General features: G+C 35.5%; 1 protein-coding gene across 4 annotated transcripts in view; it reads left to right on the top strand.

The window, feature by feature from the left end:
* LIN54 (lin-54 DREAM MuvB core complex component) overlaps positions 1-23,572 on the top strand; it is a 65,320-nt gene that overhangs the window by 17,408 nt on the left and 24,340 nt on the right. For all 4 annotated transcript variants that reach the window (XM_035004638.1, XM_035004639.1, XM_035004637.1 and 1 more), the window contains exons 3-4: positions 1,841-1,964; positions 8,098-8,240. In XM_035004638.1, the coding sequence (XP_034860529.1) occupies positions 1,841-1,964; positions 8,098-8,240 (267 nt within the window). The remainder of the gene's footprint in view (positions 1-1,840; positions 1,965-8,097; positions 8,241-23,572) is intronic.

The raw sequence follows: 23,572 nt of genomic DNA on the forward strand, positions 1-23,572 counted from the left end.
ACCACAAGGGCAGATTGAAATTGTTCATTTACATAATTAATGTGCTTTTGATTGTATTGTTTACATTTTTTTTCCTGATCGGTAAGTATTCATATAGTCACATGATTGTGAAAATCAATTAAAAATAGGGAAATACTCTAAGCTCCTAATCTTTACTTTATAGTTAAGAATATTAAAAAAAAAGATTATTTATTACAAGACATGGGTTTCTAAGAATATCAATACTTTTTCCTTTTGAGATTATTAGTAGTAAGTCAATAGATGATATATTCTGACATTTTAGAATTTTAGACCTGTAAACACAGTTGGGAAATATAGTCCCTTTATGTCTCCCAAATTGCATCAATTTTTTGAAGTATAGTCGTACATTTATTTGGGTATATCAGTTTTGCAAGCTGGGTATCTTTTTTTAGTATGGTAATGGATCTCCTTTTTTTTTTTAAAGCGATTTGTATTTCATTTATATTTTGTTTTGTCAGTCACATGTTCTAAGTGTAAGAAAGTAATATATTCTAGGTGTAAGGTTGTAATGTGTTATTTAGTTTAATTTATAATTTGAGCACAAAGCTGATATTTATGTAGTTCTGTGATCCATTGCAGCTTCTGGTATATTTCTGTCATTCAAATTGGTCATGTTTATTCATTTTAAGTCATTATTTCCAATATTAACACTTTTAGGACCTCAGTTTTCATATCTGACAAAAAATAAGATTAATATTTAATGTCTTCCCTATCATAGCTAAATTTCTGCTTTTAACTTTTATTTATTTTTTATTTATTTATTTAGTTAGTTAGTTATTTTTTAAAGATTTTATTTATTTATTTGAGAGAGAGAGAATGAGAGAGAGCACATGAGAGGGGGGAGGGTCAGAGGGAGAAGCAGACTCCCCGCCGAGCAGGGAGCCCGATGCGGGACTCGATCCAGGGACTCCGGGATCATGACCTGAGCCGAAGGCAGTCGCTTAACCAACTGAGCCACCCAGGCGCCCCTGCTTTTAACTTTTAAAAGAAGCTCTATCTTTGCATACATTGATAATTTCCGTATTAGAACATTGATAACTCTACCCTCCTTGACTTGTGGAGAATTTTAGTTCAGGTCAACAGTGTGCCGATATAATTTAAGATCAGGGATGAATATAGACCCTACCTTCAAAGAATTGATAGCCTAGTAAACAGTATTTTAGCAAATAACATTTCTAGCACCTTTGCCTTTAGAATAGTCTTTGTTTTGCCAAACTTACTTCTTTGTATCCTAGGGCATTAACTTGTTGGGTTCTTTGTATATCTACCCCCTGATCTATATATATAGATATAGATATATTTTTAGATATATACATCTAAAGCTGAAGATCTAATCATAAGCCTGTCTTTATTGTGTATTTATATTTTGCTTCCAGGGGCCAATGTAATTGCATTTACAGGTGGCTTCATCATTTGCATCATGCTTTCTTAACTGACTCTACTCTTCTATTATTGAATAATTTGTTATTTTGAGAAAGAATATTGCTGTGTCATAGTGTTTTAGTATTATTTATTATTAAATAAGCATTATTATTAAACATTTCTAAATACTCATTTGGTTTTCATCATATGCATATTATCCTACAGACTAAAATAAGGATTTACAATAAAAATGCAAAGGTATTGCTATATATTGGCTTAAGGATGGGATCATATTAGTATTTTGATGAACGGCTGAATTTTAGGTGTTTTTAACTTGAATACTTATATTCTGTTAAATGAGCTGGTTTCACATGTACTTCTGTATATGAATCTTCTGTTTAATTTTGAAGGTGTTTTACAGAAACAGATCATCTTCATAGTTATTTATATATTTCAGATTGCTAAGAAGCCTCGAACACCAACCTCTGGTCCAGTAATCACGAAGCTGATCTTTGCAAAACCAATTAATAGTAAAGCAGTTACAGGACAGACAACTCAAGTATCACCACCAGTCATTGCAGGTTATATTTCTTTATAGTTTATTAAGCTCTATATTTACCTTCCTTATAGATTTAAAAAGGGCTTTTCTGCCATCTTGAAATGTTTTAGTGCAACAAGTAGGGTTATTATCACAAACCAAACTAGTTAATAAGAAATGTGACACTTACTAAATGTGTGCTTCGAGCAAAACACCTTACTTATCTCAAAATTAGTCCATTATTTTAGTCTTCATAGAAGTTTTTTTTACCATGAAGGTAGCAAAGTCTTAAGCGCCAATAATACAGCTAACATGTGCCTTGCACTATTCTTAGCTCTTTACATAGTGACTTAAATAGTCCTGGGCAGTCCTGTGAGGTAGGTATTAATAACAGCCCCATTTTGTCAGTGTGGAAATGGAGGCTCTCAGCTCATAAGTGGTCGAACTGGGATTTGAACCCAGGCAGTTTGTCTCTAGAGCACATGTAGTTAAGTTTAATAGGTTTAAATTAATACCCACGAGAGTGTAGTATTTCATGGTTTCTGTTTGAATTTTTGGTTTCATTGTGTTAATATGCTTTATATGCAGTTTTCTGTGGACAGAAAATTGTCACAATGATAGTAATTACTTAAGTGACAACAGAATTTTAGCTATATTTACCAGCAAGTTCCTCAGTGTGGCCCAGTTCTCTTTCATTATATACTTTAAAATTTGTCATCACCAGTAACAGTAACACCTCAGATCTTGACTTCAAGTATTTTGTTTTCTTCATAGTTTATCTGCCTTTGTATTCCCAATCTAGCAGTTCTTTGACTTTGAGATCTCTAGCCCATTAACCCTTCTGTTTTCTCATTAATAATCACCCACTTCCTGTCCTCAGATTCTTCCGTAGTCAACATGGAGTCCATGACCCATAATTATCACTTCCGAACAAACACCAGTGATACTCTTTTCCCTTTCTCCTTCTATAATGGCTTACACCCAGCTCTCTTCTTACTTTTTGCCTGACAGGCTGCTGAGTACTTCTAGAGAGACACACAGCCATGGTGACTGGTCTTCAATTCAGAGCTATACTAACATGACTCTTTTCACCAGTTAGGGGCTCATCTCTAATTTCCATTGTGTTGAGGGCTTATGGAGGTACCTCTGGATGGTAGACTTGACTAGAGACTTTCAAATGCTAATTACCCATTCCTAGAAAGTGTATTCTTTTGATGAGGGTACTTCAAACCTTAACTAACCATGGGGGAGGGTGGGTGGGAGGGGATATATACTAAAACCACCTACTACTGTTTTTGATCAGTTTACAGAGAGTGTAACAATAGACAACTCTGAAGTCAATGGCAGTGATCTATCATTTTCCTGAGGCTTTGAATTGTATATAGGGAGGCTTCTCATTTTAGCAAGTGAGAGGAGGCATGGAAAGATTGTAATTTGAGGGTAGTGTTGGGTGAATGAATTTTCTCTTTTGGCCCTTAGCAGAGATTTGTGATGTTATAGGAGGCTGTCTTGAGGGCTCTTATGGGAGGCAGGTATGACCCCAGAAGAAGGACTGGAACAGGTTTGAATTTGGAGCCGGTTCATGAAGTGGGCTTCAGTTGGCTGAAAGTAAGGAAGGTTTTGGATATATTGATGAAAAAGGGACCCTCACCAGTCCTCTGGGAGGTTTTGGGGGAGAGGATTAACCAAGAGGAATGTCTCAGTGCAGTGTTTTGTTTTTTGTTTTTTTACTAGTTTTGAGTTTGAGAGAGTTCCTTAAATTGTTTAATTATGTGGGAAAATTATATGCTAAACAATTGTGGTGTTTGCAGAAGTCTCTGAATGAATATTTGGTCAATGCCAAGATTTCACCTCTTTTATATTTGACTATAATGATGTCATTGCTGGGTATCTGGATCATTTATATAATGTGTTTGCACACTAATCATAGCTTCACCTTTTAATTATAGGCAGACTTATTGCTTCTACCAAAAGGCATAGATAGACTTCTGTTAAATTTTATTAGAATTGTTGGCATAAGTTCAGTTGGAGAGAGAATTTCTACTGTCAACTGGTTCATTATATAGCCTTTTAAATTCATATGAGCCAAATTTTAAACCACTGAGGTAGCTTTCCTATTGAATTCTCTTTATCACAGGAAGGTTCTATCATCTTTATATTGCAGCAATTGATTTCTCAAAGTACATTTAGATTGTTTTTAAATGACTTTTGGTCTTCTCATTGAAGATGGATATCTTTTTCTGTCTTACAGTCAAGATAAATTTATGTTTATATATAAGTGATTTTTCTAAAATGCAAATCTGATCTTGACACACCCTTGCTTAAGATTTTCTTGGCTGTATCCATTTCTTATCTATTTCTTCGCTTCAGTCTGTCAGATTTGAATTCACATGCCAGTGCTTTCTTAACATTAAAGGCGTTTCTGATTGAATACATACTTTTTTCATTTTCACCTCTTATCAGTTCCATATTTACTGATTTCACTTATTTTAAGAGATTACCAAATGAACTATGTTCTCTTAGGACTTAGGATCTTGGCATTGTTCCTTTTACTTAAAATGCCTTTCTTTGCTATACTCTTCCCCTGATCGTCTCTTATGTATTCCCATAAAACTTAATTCCATCTACTAAATTCTAACTTTAACTAGACTTCTTTAAATTTCATACTGGTTTTTACTATTTCCATTAGTCACACTATATTATAATACTTGGTTTTCTTGTCTGTCTCCCCTAGTATATAATTTTTCTTAGTGGTAATTTTTTTGCTTTGTTCTAATTTTTAAAAATTTATATTTTAAAAATTGTGATAAGATACACATACATAAATTGTGGTATAACATTTTAATCATTTTCAAGTGGACTGTTCGGTGGCATTAAGTATATTCACACTGTTCACACCATCACCACCATCTATCTCCAAAACTTTTCTCATCTTGCAAAAGAGAATCTCTGTACTTATTAAACAATAACTCCTCATTCTTCCCTCCCCCCAAACTCCTAACAGAGACTTTTTGTCTCTGTCAGTTTGATTACATATCTCAAATAAGTGGAATCGTACAGTATATGTTCTTTTATAATTGGCTTATTTCACTTAGCATAATGTCCTCATAGTTCATCTGTGTGGTAGCATGTAAGAATTCCTTTTTTAGGCTGAATAATATTCCATTGTGTGTATGTATGTATGTAGCTCTTTTATCTTGTTTATCTTTCTGGACTTGGCACAGTTTCTGGCACATAGATGTGGCTCAGTGAATGTGTATTTTTGGATGAATGTATATGTCATGGAAGCGGTGTGGTGTGCCTTTCTTCCCAATAGGGAAGCTTGGGTTTTAGTTGTGGCTCTTCTATTGATTTTGTCTGTGATTTTGGGTAAATAATTATCAGTTCATCTTATTTCTATAAAATGTTGATACCTGACACTTCAGAAGGCTTTGGAGATGGTTAAATGAGATTACAGAGGTCCTTGTTCTCAGAGCTCCTGAGGTACAGGGTTGCTACAGTGGAGCAAGTTTCGTCAGTGTGAAAATACTCACTAATAAATTAATCTCTTACAGAATTAGTCCTCCCTTAGATAGGCGAGCTCCCTGCCTGCCCCCCAGCCCCCATCTTTTGGAGTACATTTCTTGATTCTTGAAGAACAACCAACAATAGAGTGTAAATACCTTGCAAATTGACTTCAAGGGGAAATTGTATAACTTGCATACCTGCTTGAATCTGTCTGCACAGCTAAGGATAAATAGGGATTTGGAGATTAGATAATCTGGAGAGATGCTATCTGGATGAGAAATTAGCAAGCCCCTAAAAAAGAATAACTTGAATTTTAAAGAGGTATAGAGGGTTCTTGGGAGAATTGATGAAATCCTGAAATATTTTGGCAGAGATGACCTTCAATGTGATCATGTTATGCCCATCAAACAGAATCTGTCATTGTGCTGACATACAAATTTTCAGAAAAATCCTCTTTCCCCCAGACTTAACAGTTCATCCTAAGATTTAGTGTAGTTTTAATTATAAATTGGATTTTTGTTAAATATAAGCCCCCCTGAAAAAAAGTGAAAATTTTACTCTTAGTTTTCTTTGTTATTTGAAATAAAATTTTTGTCCCTGTTTTAAACGAATTCATTTTTACATGGCCTTTTTCCGGATCAATTATTTTCAGGAATTGAGGATTTTCTGTATTAACTTATTCAGAAACTTTTTTTCTGAATCTGTGTAATGCCAAACAAATAAGAAATTATAGTAATAACCGTAAATGAAGAGCATGTTATGGAACAGTGTCTTTATTGGTAATTTATTTTCTTAAACATAATGGTTGTTGGGGCTTCAGGTTTATCCCACAGGTATTAGTTTTAGAAACTAGAACAGGCAAACATTTTACTTCAGGCAGGTTCAACACTTCAGGGTGGCCTAAAAATATTTGATGTAGATCCATTTAGTTTATGTGGAATTGACTTATTTAGTTATGATGTAATTCAGGTTAAAGAAAACAACTCTCACCTGAAATTCATTAATGACTGAATGTAACCATGTACTACAAGGAAATTGAAAAAATTGTATTTAAAAATTTTAAAATTCAGATAAACCTGATTTTAAAAAGAAACTGTGTATACTGTGGCACTGTTACCAGAAAAAACAATCCAGAAGCTCTTTAGTGCTAGTTCTCTATTTTTGTCTAAAGAGAAAGTCCTTTCTTTTTTCTCTTTTTCTCTTGCTTTTCCCCCTCTCCCTCTCTCTTTCATCTCTAGATAGATCTATGAAATCACAGCATCGAAGAGGGATTTTAGAGATAATGTAGTTATCCACCTTTTCTCTTTCTTGGGTGCTTGAAGTCCCTTTTTAAGCCAGTGCATTTGATCATACAGCATCTGCTTGGAACACCTTCAGTGACTGAAAACTCACTTGTGGGAAACAGTCATTTCAGTGGGAAATTTTTGTTAGAAGTTCTTTCCTACTGCTGAGCTGAAACTTGTGTTTCTGTGTGTTAGTGCTGTGCATCTGATGTGCTGAGAGTGGCTCTAATCCTTCCACTTGACAGCCTGGATCAGTCAGGGTAATCTTGGCTTTCCTGCCGTAATAAACAATCTCTAAGTCACAGAAGTTTAACAGATTGTACTCTTAGTTGACACTTGATGAGATTATCTGCATGTCCACTGTGGATTAGAAAGGGGCTTGTGATCCTGGTCTCAAGGACCCGGGCTGACAGAGGGATCGTTGGTCCTCTCAGATGTGACAGAGGGCGAGAGAGCTTGGGGAGGTCTTGCGCAGGCAGTGAATGTTCTGGCCCAGAACGACACACATCACCTCTACTCAGAATTTGTCAGCTAGAACTTGTCACGTGGCCCTAACCGCATCACAGGGCGTGGGGAGCGGTCGAAAGTGCAGTTCTACCACGTGCCCAGAATGGCAGAGAACCAGAATACTTGGTGAACGACTGTCACACAGTCGTTCAAGAATTTGGAGATGTGTTGTCATGTCTTTGTACGCTTCTCTTGCATAGGATAAAAATTCCTAATATTTCAACTCATTGTGATACGATTCCCAATTTCCTAAGCCATCCAGACACCCTGCCGTTTTTCTGTGTTTTTACTGATAGGTATTGTCCAGAAGGGAACACAGTATTCCTGCATTCCTGTTGGAATTTTTTTCTTTTCCTTTTGGCAGTCTAAAATCAGGTAGTATTAAACCAAACAGTGTTCGGGTTAGTCTGATAACTTTTATAGAGGTGGCTTTAAATTGTGTCCTGAATGGTTTAAGTTCAAAGTAAGACAGCTGTAGTATAGTACAGAGATAAGTTTTGAGATTTGGATTCAAGGCCTGACTTTCAGGAGCTGCTTTATGCAGGGCATGTTGCATGGTTTTCCTGAGCCTATTTTCTGATTCTGATAGATAGAACTTAACAGGATTGATGAGAATGTGAGCAGACGTGTTTTTATGGACTTTACATAAAGCGGTATTAAGATACTAAGTGTTACTAAGAAGCATTGTTTTGTTTCCTTCTGACTAGTTTCAACTTCGTTCATTAGGGACTCACTTGTGAGTGTTTGAGTTCATACCTAGATACATAATGAAGTAGTGAACATATATACTACAGTCCTTGTGGGTGTAGATCATCAACACATACATTTTTATATTATTATTGAAAAAAGTCAAACTGATGTGCTGCCTCTCATTTGCAGGTAGGGTTCTTTCACAGTCTACTCCTGGGACTCCATCAAAGACCATAACAATATCTGAAAGTGGTGTTATTGGATCAACTTTAAATTCTACAACACAGACACCAAATAAAATAGCCATCTCACCTTTGAAATCGCCAAATAAGGTAAAAAAAAAAAAAAATTAGCCACAAATGCCAAGTGTTGTGGTTAATGCCTTTATGTTCTTACTAGTCACTTTAGATACTTCAGTTTTAATATATTCCCAAACAAGTAATAGGCATTCATCGAATACTAGATTAATTTAGTAATCAAGGATATATGGCAGAAAAAAAGCCTTACTCTAAACACATAGTAGCCTAGTAATCATTTTGCATGCTAAGGTAATTTCCATGGCCCATATGAAGGTGGGTACAACAGAAATCTTTTGAATGAGGTACATGATGTGTTTAGTTCTTCAGTTAATATTTGTGCAAAATTATTGTCTTTGGGAAGTCACATATGTAGTGACTATATGAATATAAAATGTTAAATGTAACTTTATTATTGTTATTTTGATAAAATACTCTGTTTTCTGCTTAAACTGTCCTGGGTTTCATGGAGATCTGAGCTTTTGTTGGGAAACAGAGTACCCAGAGTACTAGAAATTGCCATCAAATGCTGGTAACCAGATTCTCAGAGTTTTTAGACTTAGTACAGTTCATTCAGAGCATTCAAAAGCTTTTCATAATTTGTTTTCATCTTAAGGTAGCTATAATTTTACTCTTAGGTCAAGTAAGTAGTCTTTGCTCACTTTCCTAAAACATACCGAGTCATTATACCAGCATAACATTTTGAAAAGGTATGTTTTAAAGGACATATTCAGGTGGAAAGCTAAGCATCATTATTCTGTAAGATGCTGCCTTTGTGATTCTGGAAACTTACTACCCTTTGTACTGCCTTTTCCCTTAACTTATTCTTAATATTCATAAATAGAACAAACATTAAACATTTGTTTTACATTTTTAAAAAAGTATAGCTGGTGGTTTATGTCTTAGTGAGACTTGAATATAATGTATAAATATAATGTCTCTTATAGTTCATTAAAATGGGATTCTACCTGCATAATAATAGAAAATAATTATTTACTTAAATGAAATGAATTCAGTAGATACTTGAGTGCTAACTATGTGCTATGCATAGTGATAGGCATTGGGGATAAAAGCATGAATAAGACAAGTTTTTCATTTCAACAGGGAAGTTAGACTTAAACATTAAAAATTGCCCTACAGAATCATGATGGTCACAAGTGGGTTGATGAGCTCTGCTGTGTGTCAGGGAAGTTTTATACAAAGGCTATTCTTGAAAGGTCTTAACTTTAAAGGTGTTTTGGGTCTTAGCTGTGGGTGAGCAGAGGAGGCTTTCTGGATTGAAGTAATACTTTACACAAAAGTGGAAAAGTGTGTGGCCCTTTGAGGGAACTACATTGCTTTGGTAGTGTAGAGCTGAGGGTGCTGAGGTTAGATGGAAGGTTTTATTATCTTCAGGGGAGTTTGCCCTGTATTGTTCTTGAAGACTTTCTGTGGCTTTCCCTTGCTTCTAGGGGAGTGGTGTCCTTGTCTGCACATTGGGATCACCTGGGGAATGCCCACTTCCTACCCCCAGAGACTGTTCTAATTGATCTGGAGTTTGGCCTGGTATCAGGATTTTTAAAAGCTCTCTAAGTGATTTTAATGGGTACCCTAGATTGAAAACCACTACTCTAGGATAATATGAGATATGCATTTTTAAAAAGATGATTCTTGTGGCATTTTATGAAAGATAGTTTGGAAGAAAGTAAGTCTGCATTCTGAGAGAGACCAGTTAGGTTAGTGATTCTCAACCTTGGCTGAACTTTTGAAGCACCCCGGGGCCCCTTGAAAACACTAATGGCTGGGTCCTACCCTGACTCCGTTTAAATGAGGGTCTCTAAGACTGGGGCCCAGGTATTTTAATATTTTAAAATTCTTAAGTGTGGGCCAGGGTGGGAAATCACTAAGTTAGATTATTATCGTACTTTGTGTTTGAGCTAGACTAGTAGCTAAGAGGCTTGGGAAGAAGAGATGTGTTAGAAAAGACTTTAAGACATAAGACTGGATGTCAGGGTCCTACAGAGGGGAAGACTTCTAGGGTGACTCCTAGATTCCTGACTTGAATAACAGAGTAGGTGGTGGCACTATGGGACTAGTATGACTGGTATATGGGCGATACCTGATGGCGTACAAAGAGGAACTAGCTTGTTTTTCTCTCATCCTTGACTTTAGCCATGAGATCTTGGATCTTCCTTCCCTACCTCTTGACAAGAGGTTATTTTTAACTGTAAGAACAAGCCTTACTTTGGTGATTAAATTCTCAGGTATGAAAAGTCTAGTCAAAACCTTAAATCTAGTTGAAAGCTTCTCTCTTCAACTCAGACCTAATCATGGCTCAGGGACCATGTAGTGGAGAAGAGGAGTGTAATCTGTTTCTTCCCCTCTTCTACCTCCTCCCCCCCTCTGCGCCTTCTGCTTCTGGCTACTGATTGGAAGGAAGATTAGAAGAGAACAGACAAAGTTTTATATGACTGAGACTGTTGTCATCTAGTGGCCAGTGTGGCAGGTGTCCCAAGTGTGGACTTTTACAGATGTGCGTTTAGGAAAGTTTTTGGAGACCCTTGTGGATATGTCCACATTGCCCAGTTCTCGGTCAAGAGTGTGGTACACACTCAGGCTATCTTTGGCAGTTTTCTCCTGGCTGTCGCTTGACTCCTGTAGTCTACAGCCTTTTACTGCAGAGCCACCCTTACAGCAGAGGTACATGTCTTTGGCCCATCAAGATGCTGTAGCCCTTCTGCAGGCTGGGACCAGTGTCTGTGTTCACATATGTCCTAAACTCCTGGGGGTATGTGTCAGGTTCTCCCAGGAACTCTCTCATTGCATTCATTTCTGGTGCGGCTAGACCAAGATAGACTTGAGACTTTATCTCACACACACACACAGTATTTTTATCACAATATGTTGCCAACCAAAAATTAAGATGTCCGTTTTCCCTTCTTAGAGTTGTCACCCAGTCTATCCCAGAGATTTTCTTGGAGAGCCCCTGCCTTTGTTCTTACTGAGGTATAAAGCCTAAGCATTCTGTCTTTATGAATTCACTTCTATTTCTAATCTGTTTTGCTTCATTTTCAATAGGCAGGAGGTAGATGGCAGGGATGCTGTCTTTCAGTAAGTCCGCCATGGATGTCTTGTCTTACTTTTTAGAGTGTGGGGGTTTATTATTTGTAGTTCTCACTTCAGCCAAATTTGAGATCGTAGAAAAAAATCACATTATCGTTTTATACTAGAGAGGAAACATAGGGAGAATAGCTGATTTGGGCAAAAAGATACTGTTTAATTCTTGGAGATGTTGGTCATCGAAGTACCAACTGAATAGCTAAAGGAAGATGTCCATTAGGAAGCTGAATATAGGCAGTGACTAAAACTATGCATATAGAGGAGCATGAGGTTTTCTGTAGAGAGAAGAAAGCAGGACCAAACCACAGAAATATTAAAAGAGTTAGTAGAAGAGAAGGAGTCAGTGGAAAAGAAGGAATGGTAAGAGAGGTAGTAGGAGAAACTAAAAAAAACTGGAAGGGGAGATGACTTCAAGAATGATAGATATTGGGCTATAATCTCAAATGTTAGGAAAGTCAGTTAAGAAAAAGACTGAAAAATAAGGATTTGCCCCATTGATCATTAGTGGTCAAAAGGAAACTCCAAATACCCACCTTTTCCTACCTGCCAACATTCACAATCTGACCACCATCTGCCTTGAATAACCAGGAATTCTCTCATTATTTATCCCTGTTTATATTGGGTAACACCCAAAGGCCCAGATTCCTATAACACCTTTTATCTCTCACATCTAATCTCCTTAAGGCTGTCAATATCTTCTGTCCCTGTTCCCACCTATCCCCTACTCTTGAACTCCCTCCACTGTGCCCTCCCTGGAGTTCATAATCAAAATAATACCCTAAATCCTCAGTCTCTTTACTGAATGTTCCTTTTATTTTCTTGTTCTAACAGATACCCAACTCTCCCCTAGGATACTGCCCCAGCAGACCTTTTAAATGATGGCCATTTTTTTCTCCTTTAGTCCTTAGGCCACTGAGCCTGCAGTGGAGGGGACAGGACTGTGAGTCTTCCTTGCTTCTTCTCATTACATTCTTCAGACCATTCTCACTTTCTTCTCCATCTTTGAAACTAATGTTTTCAGGTTTGTTTTGAAAGTCAGGCATGTCTAATATTTTCTCAGTTTACTTGATACTATAGTTGTCTGTTATTATAGGACATATTTCTTCCATTATATTTATTTTCTAAAGTAATCCTCAGTCTCTAAAGTATTTATGAGATATGTAAATAAGCACTAAACCAATGAAAATGTTCTACATGGTTTACTTTCTTCTTGCTTTAGATTTTAGCAGTGCTCTTCTCTACTTTCTGACACTTAATGTCTTTTGTCCTGTAATCTTATTCTTACCTTTAAGTACTGTTTTTTTATGGCATATTTGGATTTATTTCAGAAATGCAGTGTGATTTAACATTCAGAAATCTATCCATCGAATTCACAACATTAATAGGAAAAAGAATAATTTTACAAATATATATAGTACATCTCAATACATGTGGAAAAATCCTGATGGTAGCCAGCCTCCGTTTTGGTTAAAAATACTTCAAACAATAAAAATATGAAGATACTTTAGTAATTTGAAAAGGTAGAAAATGCATCAAACTTCATGTTATGTTGCAGTGTTGAACAAGCATATCCACTTCCCACACTTGTTCAATTCTACTGCATTAATGTGGTATTGCAAGAAAAAAAAACAGATGGCATAGGGTTTCAAAAGAAAGTAAAAAAATGTCACAGATTACATATTATGTTATTACATACGTGTAAAATTTAAGAATCTGCTATTGAACTATTAGAATTAATATATAGATTTTGCAAGATGATTAGATATAGTCAATATAAAAAAATTAGTATTTCTAGACCATTTATATTTAATGTAATTGTTCATATGATGGATTTAAATCTTGCATCTTACTAGTTATTTTCTCTTTGTCTCATCTCTTTTTTTTATATAACTCTTCTTATGCCTTCTTTTGGGTGAATTGAATAGTTTTTATGATTCTATTTTATCTCCACTATTGGCTTATTGTAGTTTAAACTTTTAAAAAATTTATTGGTTCCTCTAGAGTCAAATAATACATTTTTGACTTATTTATATTTATGTCACTTCATGTAGGGTAAGAACCTTATAGTTGAATACTTCCAGTTCTTTTCTCCTATCCTTTATGCTGTCACTGTTAAACATTTTACTTTTACATGTTATGAACTCCATAATACATTTTTTGTTTTTGCTTTACACAAAATTACCTTTTAAAATAACTAAAAATAAGAAAAGTAAGTCCTTTATCTATTTTCATTTTAACTATATCTTACACACTTGCTTTCTTTCTGTAGGCCCCAATTTTAGTTTGGTATAAAACTCCTCCCTAAAGAACTTTCTTTAGGAGGGGTGCCTGAGTGGCTCAGTCGGTTGAGCATCCAACTCTTGGTTTCAACTTGGGTCTTGACATCAGGCCCCACATCAGGTTCCACACTCAGTGGGAGTCTGCTTGTCCCTGTCCCTCTGCTCTTCCCCCACTTGCATTCTCTCTCCCTCTCAAATAAATAAGTAAAACTCTTAAAAAAAACCAAAAACCTTTCTTTAGGAAAGTTTAATTTTCTTAGGAAAATTGAAATTTCTTTTAAGGAAAATTCTGCTGACGAGATTCTCTCAGCTTTTGTATTGCATGAAAAGGTCTTATTTTGCTGTTACTTTTGAAAGATATTTTCAGTGGGTAAGAAATTCTAGGTTGACAGTTTTCCCCCAATGCTTTAAAAAAGTCACCCCATTGACTTCTAGATTGCATAGTTTTGGCAAGAAGTAATGTTGTAATTTTTATCTTTTCTTCCTTTGTATATGTAATGTGTCTTTTCTGCCCCTGCTTGCTTTTAAGATTTCCTCTTTATATTTGGATTTCTGTGATTTGACTGTTAATGTATCCAGCTGTGTGCTATGTTATTATTGCTTTCTTTTTTAAATATATATTTATCTTGATTTTAAACTATCTTGGATGTAATAATTTATTCTTTTATTTTTTTTGAAAACTTTTGACTATTATCTCTTCAAATATTTCTGCCTCACTTTCTCTCTTCTCATTCTAGAACTCTGTTTTTAAAAATGTTAGACTGATACAGATCTATAGCTCGAGATACTCTCTTCTATTTTTCCTCTCCCACTTTGTTTTCTTTTTGTTTTGATTTGGGTAATTTCTTTTGACATGTCTTCAAATGCATTGATTCCTTCCTCATTTTGTGTGGAGTTTACTGACTAGGCCCATTGAAGGACTTCTTCATCACTGATAGAGCTTACATCAATCAGTAAGATGTAAATACAACTGATAGTTGTATTTTTTAAATTTCTAGCATTTCCATTGACTCTTTCTTCCAGTTTCCATCTCTCTGCTGCATTTCCCCCACGGTTCATTGCATGTTGTCTTACTTTCCTACTGAGTCGGCTAATATAGTAATCATAGTTATTTTAAATAGTTATCTGATGGTTGCAACATCTAGGTCATCTCTTAGTCTTCCTCTCATTTTATTGCTGGAATGGCTGGCTGGACCGTTTAAAAAATTTTTTTTGATTTTTAAACTTATACATCTAGGGTGGTGAAACCATATTCTATTAAAAGTAGGTGACTTAGAACACAGAGTGAAGCTGGGCTGTTGATTCATTTCAAATCTGATCAGAAAGATTTCAGGATAGTGAACTTTTGGATAAATGAAGCTCAAGAGAGGTAAAGGTTTCCAGACCTTGTGTTCTAGAAAATTGGATCAAAGAGGGGCACCTGGGTGGCTCATTCGGTTAAGTGTCTGCCTTTGGCTCAGGTCATGAGTCCTGGGATTGAGTCCCACATTGGGCTCCTTGCTCCTGGGGGAGCCTGCTTCTTCCTCACCCTCTGCTGCTCCCCTCTACTTGTGCTGTCTTACTCTCTCCCTGTCAAATAATAAATAAAATCTTTAAAAAAAGAAATTGGATCAAAGAAAAGAGAGCTTAGAAATTTCGAAACCCTTTCTTTCCCACTAGTTTGGTCTTAGAGTAAATAAATATTCCTAAAATGTAAGGCCTCATCATACTTTATGTAATGTTAATGGTTACCTTTTTTTCGCTTAATGTCTTTATGATGAATGTGAATCCATCTTCAAAATATCTTACTGTCTACTTTTGAGAGTTTATGTAAATTATCTTTGATATCTTTGAATATACTTTACATATACTTCTTGTCAGTTTTGCTCTCCAACCCAGGGGAGTGCTTTTCCTTTTTGACTTTTATTTGGTAAACAAATTATCCTCTTTGCCCTGCCTATGGTAAGTAATTGAACCATCACCTAGCCATTTAGAATGCAGACTGCCATGTGAAGAATTTCAGAGCATAAGCTATGTATGGATGGTTTAAGAAAAGCTTAAAATAAATAAATAAATAAATAAAGTTTCTTCTCTGATTCCTATGACCAGTATAACTTCTTGAATTCTTCCTACTTCTGGCTCTTCTAGGTTGGAAGAATTCTATGAAGCTTTTATAATTAAATTCTAGATTCAACAGTTTACTGTAGTTGCTTTGTCATTTATCTGTCTGTCCCTGTATCCATTAATCACCTTATTTTTAAAATTCATTTCAGAGTCAGTTGTACATGTCCAGTATACTTCTCCCCAGATATTTCATCAAGCATACCACTGACTAGAATTCACTATTTGTTTAGAGGTTTTTCATTTGAGGTGAACTTTATGTATACTGAACTATGCAGATCTTAAAGGTACCATTAGATGAGTTTAGATAAAAATGCATATATCTATGTAACCCAAATCTATGTTAAGAAAGAAATATTGTTATCATTGTAGGAAGTTAAGAAAAGTTTTTCCTAATTATTTTTGAATGTATCTGATAAACAGGGCACCTATCATTTGACAGGTTTGCGTAAAAAAGCATTTTTAACATATGTCCTAGAAATTGAGAAACAAATGACTGCAGATTATTAAAACTTTTCCTTGTAGTTCAGATAGGTTCCAGGTTTTTTTCTCTCCACTAAATTAAAGGAGGACCTAAGTGAGTTTTCAGATCATTAAAAATAATTTTTGATGGTAGAATAAATTTAAGTTTGGGTATAAAATTCAGGAGTTGTTCAGAATATTAATGTATATTATTACAATAAATATTCATCTGTTCATGTATACTTATTTGTGCAAATAATGTTTTTAGTATTTATGAGAAAAATACGAATAGAATTGGTGCTGAACTCTCACTCTTGCAATATGTAATGTTCAGCTGTGAGTATGGGAAATAATCTTAAAAAAGGAGTACCATCATCCATCTGATTAAGAGATGCATTCTAATAAAATCCTTTTTATTTGTAATAATCACAATATGTAATATATTTATTTTGCTTTGATTAAGTCTATACAGTAATTAACTCAACCCAGACAAAATTATATAATACTTAGAGCTTTACATTAATGGGAAATAATGTTTTTAAATTTTCAATTTATATACATCTTTTTGTTTCAGAGGATTATAAAAGAATTTCAAACATAAAAATGTTACACTGGAATAAAATTTTTAGAGTTTATGAAATTAACTACAAGTTTATAGAGTAAAGGGAATAATGTAAATTTCTGACTGCTAAAGATTGGTTTATTTGTATTAAAAAAAATGTAATAGATACTGGTGAGTATCAAATCACCGTGTTGATTTGATTCCCTGGAATACATTATAAAAAGTAATGTGACAGGTTTATGTTAATTTTACTAGTATTTAAAATAGGCTTGAAATTACAACAAACTGAATGATGTTCTTAGTCTCTCCGAAGGTTATCTCCATTCTAGCCAGCTGGAAGGGAAAAGACATGGAAAAGCACACGTGGGAGGCTTTTATGGGCCAGACCTGGAAATACGCATCCCTTCACTTCACTAGCTAAAATAAAACTGAGTTGCATGGCCTCACCTTAACAAGGGAGGCTAGGAAATATAATTGGCTATATGCTTAGGAAGCAGAAGAGACTGTGGATTTTAGTTAGCAGAAAGCAGTCTGTAGCATAATCATCCATATATAGCATAAGAGTGCTACATTAACATGGGTAATTGACATTAGTCAGGAAACTGGGAACCTGAACAATAATGAAGTTTTCTATTATAGAGAGATACTCTTCTGTTCTCTGTTTATCAGTGGCTATCAGTATTTTTTGAGGTCATTGTGTCCCCTGTGCTAAGACTGTGGGAACTATAGAAGAGCTTACAGTGGTGGCTGGGCAGACAAAATTGAATGCAAATAAAACAATAATGAATAATGAAATAGGTGCTTAGTTGTGTGGTATAGACAAGATAGTTCAAAACTAAAGAGAGGTAAGTCCTCTTCATTCACCATTTACTCAGATACTTAACCAATGCCTACTATGTGTTAGGGGCTGTGCTAGGAAACAGGAGAGAACAAAATTAGAGGCATGGAACCTAAAGTCTATGGAGGTTGCGGGAGGGAGTGTGATGGAAATGAATCAAATAATTATACAAACATATAAAATTGCAAAACCATGAACAGACTCATGATGGCATGAGATCCTATGTAAGGAGACTGAACCACAGTTAGGATGATTAGAGAGGGTATCCCTGAGCTAAGGTTTTGTATGGGTATGAATTAGAGTGGATGTCAGCCACAAGAGTGAAGGACTAGAGCTGAAATAGATACAGTGTACGTGTGGGGCACTAAGACAACTGTTCTGATCAGAATTAGTAATGCTTTGGAGGGAATGGAGAGCATATATAGATAAGGTTAGATTACGGATAATTTTCAAAACAAAGCAAATTTAGGCTTAATTTTGTCATTAAATGGAGACTCATGGAATGTTTCTGAGGCAACAGAGCTAAAGAATTAAAGTGAAGTTTGCAAAAAAAATAGCAATGTCTCTGGTGGCAGGTAGAGAGGCTAGTCATAAAGATGATTGTATTTGTTTTGCAAATATCCAGGCAGGAAGTGATATGAGCAATGACAATATCAAAAAGTTAAGTTAGAACCATTTGGGGACAGAGATTTCAGAAGTTGATAGCTTTTGCTTTGGCTGTGAAGCTCTCACATATTTGAGTTGGAAATGATCATGGTGGTAATGAGTACAATTTGAAGTGAAGGGTGTCTGTTTTCCAGATAAACTTTGACATAGATTGTTGTAATAAGAGTTGGAGTGGAGATAAATTATAGGTTCCATTGGTACTCTGTTGCCTGAAGCTTTGTTTCTAGCTCCTCATACCAGTACCCAATAGCCAGGTTATAGGAGCAGAAGGAATAAATGACTGAGAATTTATTCTCTTTTCAGTTGTAGTGGTTTTGTTTTATGCTTTTATAATTATGTTGATTGAATACCTTTGGGGTCCTGTGGCCATATTATTAACACCTTTTACTATAGAAACTTAAAATTAAATATTTTTAAAGATTTATTTATTTACTTTAGAGAGAGTATGAGTGAGCTGGAGGGGGAGGGGCAGAGGGAGAGGGAGAGAGAATCTTTAGCAGACTCCCTGCTGAGCATGGAGCCCAACACAGGGCTTGATCTCAGGACCCTGAGATCACAACCTGAGCTAAAACCAAGAGTCAGATGCTTAACTGACTGTGCCACCCAGGTGCCCCTAAAATGAAATATTAAAAGTCTAAAAATATTAAAAAGTTAGGATAGTATAATTAACCCCCATGTACAGGTACCCTTTATCCAACTTTAGAATTATCAGCTTTACCTTGTTTTCATCTATAATGTTTTCACCTCCTCCTCCTTTTTTTTTTTTAAGTAAATCATGTCATTTCATCTGTAGATGTCTTTTTTTTTAACTTACCCATATTCCTTTAATGTCATTAAATACCTAGTTAATTTGCATTTCCCTAATCATCATATTTATTTTTACACTTGTTTGAATTTGGGATCAGATAAGTTTGTGATCAGATAAATTTGTGAATGATTGCTATTTCTCTTAGTTTTTTTCATCTTCTTTTTTTCTTGCCCTTGAAAAAAAACCCCACAGAATTGGGTTGTTTATATGCTGTAGTGTTTCGTAGACTGGTTGCATTCCTTTTTTTTTTTTTTTTAAAGATTTTTTTATTGATTTATTTGACAGAGAGAGAGACAGCGAGAGAGGGAACACAAGCAAGGGGAGTGGGAGAGGGAGAAGCAGACTCCCTGCTGAGCAGGAAGCCCGATGCGGGGCTCGATCGCAGGACCCTGGGATCATGACCTGAGCCTAAGGCAGCCGCTTAACCGGCTGAGCCACCCAGGCACCCAGCTGGTTGCATTCCTGTGGTCCTGTTCAGTAATTTCTGGAATGGAACCCAGATGGCTCCTGTATCTTTAGACTTTACATGTGTTTTACAGATACTTTTTCCTATTGTGTGGCTTATCTTTTATACGCTTAGCAGTATCTTTTGCAGAGCAGAAATTTGTAATATTAATGAAGCTTGACGTACCAATTTTTTCTTTTCAGGGATTGTGTTTTTGGTTTTGTATCTAAAAAGTCATCACCAAACCCAAGGTAAACTAAATTTTCTCCTGTGTTATCTTCCAGGAGTTGTACTGTTTCATAGTTTTATAGTTTTAGGTCTTGAGTCCATATGAAAGGTGTCTGTGTTGAGATACACTTTTTTGTATGTGGGTGACCTATTGTTCTAGCACCATTTGTTGAAAAAACTATCTCTGTTGAATTATTTTTGCTCCTTTGTCAGAGATCGATCAGTTGATCATTTTTATGAGTCTATTTCTGTGCTCTCCTATTTAATCAGTCATTTTTAGTCTTTGCCAATCTAATTGATTAAAAGGTCTCACATAGATTTATATTTTAAAAAATTATTCATGTCTTTGTGTCTTCTGCACTCCTCTTCTATGAACTCTGATGCCCTATGTTTTCTTGTAAGAGTTTTTAGTATTAGATCTTACATTTAGATCGTGGATCCCTTTTGAGTTAATTTTTGTATATGATGTTGGGAGAGGAGTCATTCAACTTCATTCTTTTGCATGTGGATATCCAGTTTTCCTGGCACCATTTGTCTTTTCTGCATTGAATGGTCTTGGCACCCTGGTTAAAAATCATTTGACCGTATATGTGCAGGTTTCTTTGTGGACTCTATTCTGTTTCATTGGTCTGTGTGTTCAGTATTGGTTTTTGGGGTGTTTTTTTTTTTAGATTAAATCTTTGATCTATTTGAAATTTATTACACAGAATGAGTTATACGGATCCAGCTTTTTTTTTCAGACCAAATAGCTAATTTGTTTATTGAATAGCTCACCATTCTCTGTTGATTTGAGATGCCAGCTTTCATCATGAACTATTCTATATATAGGTTCTTTTTCTTTAATTCTCCAAATAGTTTATTTCAAAATTATTTTTGTTACAATACCAAATTTAATAATTTGAAACTTGCTTTACAACATAATGTCTAAGGGGTGCCTGGGTGGCTCAGTTGGTTAAGCGACTGCCTTCGGCTCAGGTCATGATCCTGGAGTCCCGGGATCGAGTCCCACGTCGGGCTCCCTGATCAGCAGGGAGTCTGCTTCTCTCTCTGACCCTCCCCCCTCTCATGCTCTCTCTCTCATTCTCTCTCTCAAATAAATAAATAAAATCTTTAAAAAAAAAGAGAGAGACAACATAATGTCTAAGATTCACCTATGTCATAATCTATAGCTATAGTTAATTTTCATTGTTCTGTAATCTTTTTTCCTTTCTTCCCCCTTTTTGTTATTGAAGTGTAATTAACATACAGTGTGATATTAGTTTAGGTGTACAGCATAATGATACAACAATTCTATACATTATTCAGTGCTCATCACGGTTAAGTGTGCTCTTAATCCTCTTTATTTTCACCCATCCTCCCAGCCACTTCCCTCTGGCAACCACCAATTTGTTCTCTGTGTTTAAGAGTGGTTTTTGTCTCTTTTTTCTTTGCTCATTTGTTTGTTATATAGGTTCTTTTATCTATTCTTCTGATCTTTAGTACTCTGCTCCTAGGCCAGTCCCATACTATTTTATTTATCCTATCTTGATAACGTTTTAATCTTTAGTACGGCTGGTTCCTGATTTGTATAAGGCTGATGCTTATAAAGCGGGTTGTCTAATTTTGCCTGTTAATAGTCATTTGACTCTTTCTTTGAATGCTTCCATGGATACTAATATATTTCAATTACTCATCCTTGTCACTGTACTTTGTAACTATAAATAAAACATAAGTTGGGTTAATATCCATGAAAAAATAACAAAAGAATGCCTTACAGCTATTTCATAATATTTCATCAGTTAATAAAACAGTGCTGAAAGTTCTGGTATCATCTCAAGGTTTGACTTTGTTATTAGTCATATAATATATATAATATTTATCTCTTCCTATTTTATCATTTGTCTCTTAGTCTGGAAACATTTTAAAGCTTGCCAATTTGCTTCTTGTTAGGTTTATTTATTTTAATAAGTAATAACCTGAAGTTTGGTAATTAGGATAATATAAACATAGTTTTTCCATGATGATAAACTCTATAAACATTCACAAATTTTTAAAGACCATATTAATATGGGGGTGCCTGGGTGGCTCACTCACTGAATGTCTGACTCTTGGTTTCATCTCAGGTCACCATCTTATGGGTCATGGGATTGAGCCCCACATTGGGCTCCGTGCTCAGCAGGGAGTTTGCTTGAAAATTCTCTCCTCCTGCCCCTCCCCCAACTCACATGTGTGTGAGCCTTCTTTCTCTCTCTCTTTATAAAATAAATAAATAAATCTTTTTTAAAAACCATATTAATATGAAACCCTACAAATTCCTGATTTCAAACTATATTACAAACCCATATTACAAACCCAAACTATATTACAAACCCATATTACAAACCCAAACTATATTACAAACCCATACAAACCAAAACAGTATGGTATTGGCATAAACACATATATACAGATCAGTGGCACAGAATAGAGAGCTTAGAAATAAACCCACTTACAGCATACACAAGAATAAACTCAAAATAGATTAAAGCCTTGAATATAAGACCTGAAACCATATAACTTCTAGAGGAAAATGAAAGGGGTCTTTGACATCAGTCTTGGCAATGATTTTTTGGATTTGACACCAAAAAAAAAACAAAGGCAACAAAAACAAATAAGTGGGACTACATCAAACTAAAAGCACAATAAAGAAAACCATCAACAAAATGGAAAAGTGACCTATGATGGAATGGGAGAAAATATTTGCAAATCATATATCTGATAAAGGGTAATATTGAAAACATATAAAGAACTCATACAATTATTGAGAGAAACCAAACAATCCAATTAAAAAATAAAAGGGCAGAGGAACTGAATAGACATTTTTCCAAAGAAGACATACAGGTGGCCAACAGGCACATGAAAAGGTGCTCAGCATGAATAATCACCTGGGAAATGCAAATTAAAACCACAATGAGATGTCACCTCACACATATTAGAATGTCTATTAGCAAAGACAAGACACAACAAACAAGTGTTGGTGAGAATGTCAAAGGAACACTAGTGCACTGCTGCTGGTAATGAAAATTGGCGCAGCCACTATGGAAAACAGTATGGAGGTTCCCCCCAAAATTAAAAATAGAACTCCACCATATAATCCAGCAATTCCACATCTGTGAAGGAAATAAGATCACCATCTTGAAAATATGTCTGCATTCTAATGTTTTTTGCAGCATTATTTACAATAGCCAAGACGTGAAAACAAGCCAAGTGTCCATTGACAGATGAATGGATAAAGAAGATGTGAGATACACACACACACACACACACATACACATATGTATATATATGTCATATATGTATAATGGAATAGTATTCAGCCATTAAAAAAAAAAAATAAAATCCTGCCATTTGCCACAACATGGAAGAACCTTGAGGGTATTGTGCCAAATGAAGTAAGTCAGACACAAAGACAAATACTGTGTGATCTCACATATATGTGGAATCTTAAGAAAGAAAAAGAAAAATGAACTCATAGATACAGAGAACAGGTTGGTGTTTGCTGTGGGGTGGGGTTGGTTGTGGGTGAAATGGGTGAAGATGATCAAAATGTACAAAGTTCCAGTTATAAGGTAAATAAGTTCTGGGAATGTAATGTACAGCATGATGACTTTAGTTAACATAGTGTATATTTGAAAGTTGCTAAGAGAGTAGATCTCAAAAGTTCTCATCACAAGAAATACTTCATTATGTCCAGTGATGGATGCTAACTTATTGTGGTAATCAATTTGCAATATATACATATATGGGGGCACCTGGGTGGCTCAGTCGGTTAAGCGTCTGCCTTTGGCTCAGGTCATGATCCCATGGTCGTGGGATTGAGCCCTGTGTCAGGCTCCCTGCTCAGCGGGGAGCCTGCTTCTCCC

Source organism: Mirounga leonina, unplaced genomic scaffold (genome assembly GCF_011800145.1).
Source record: "Mirounga leonina isolate KUSES-001 unplaced genomic scaffold, KU_Mleo_1.0 Mir_129, whole genome shotgun sequence".
NCBI classification, from domain to species: Eukaryota; Metazoa; Chordata; class Mammalia; order Carnivora; family Phocidae; genus Mirounga; species Mirounga leonina.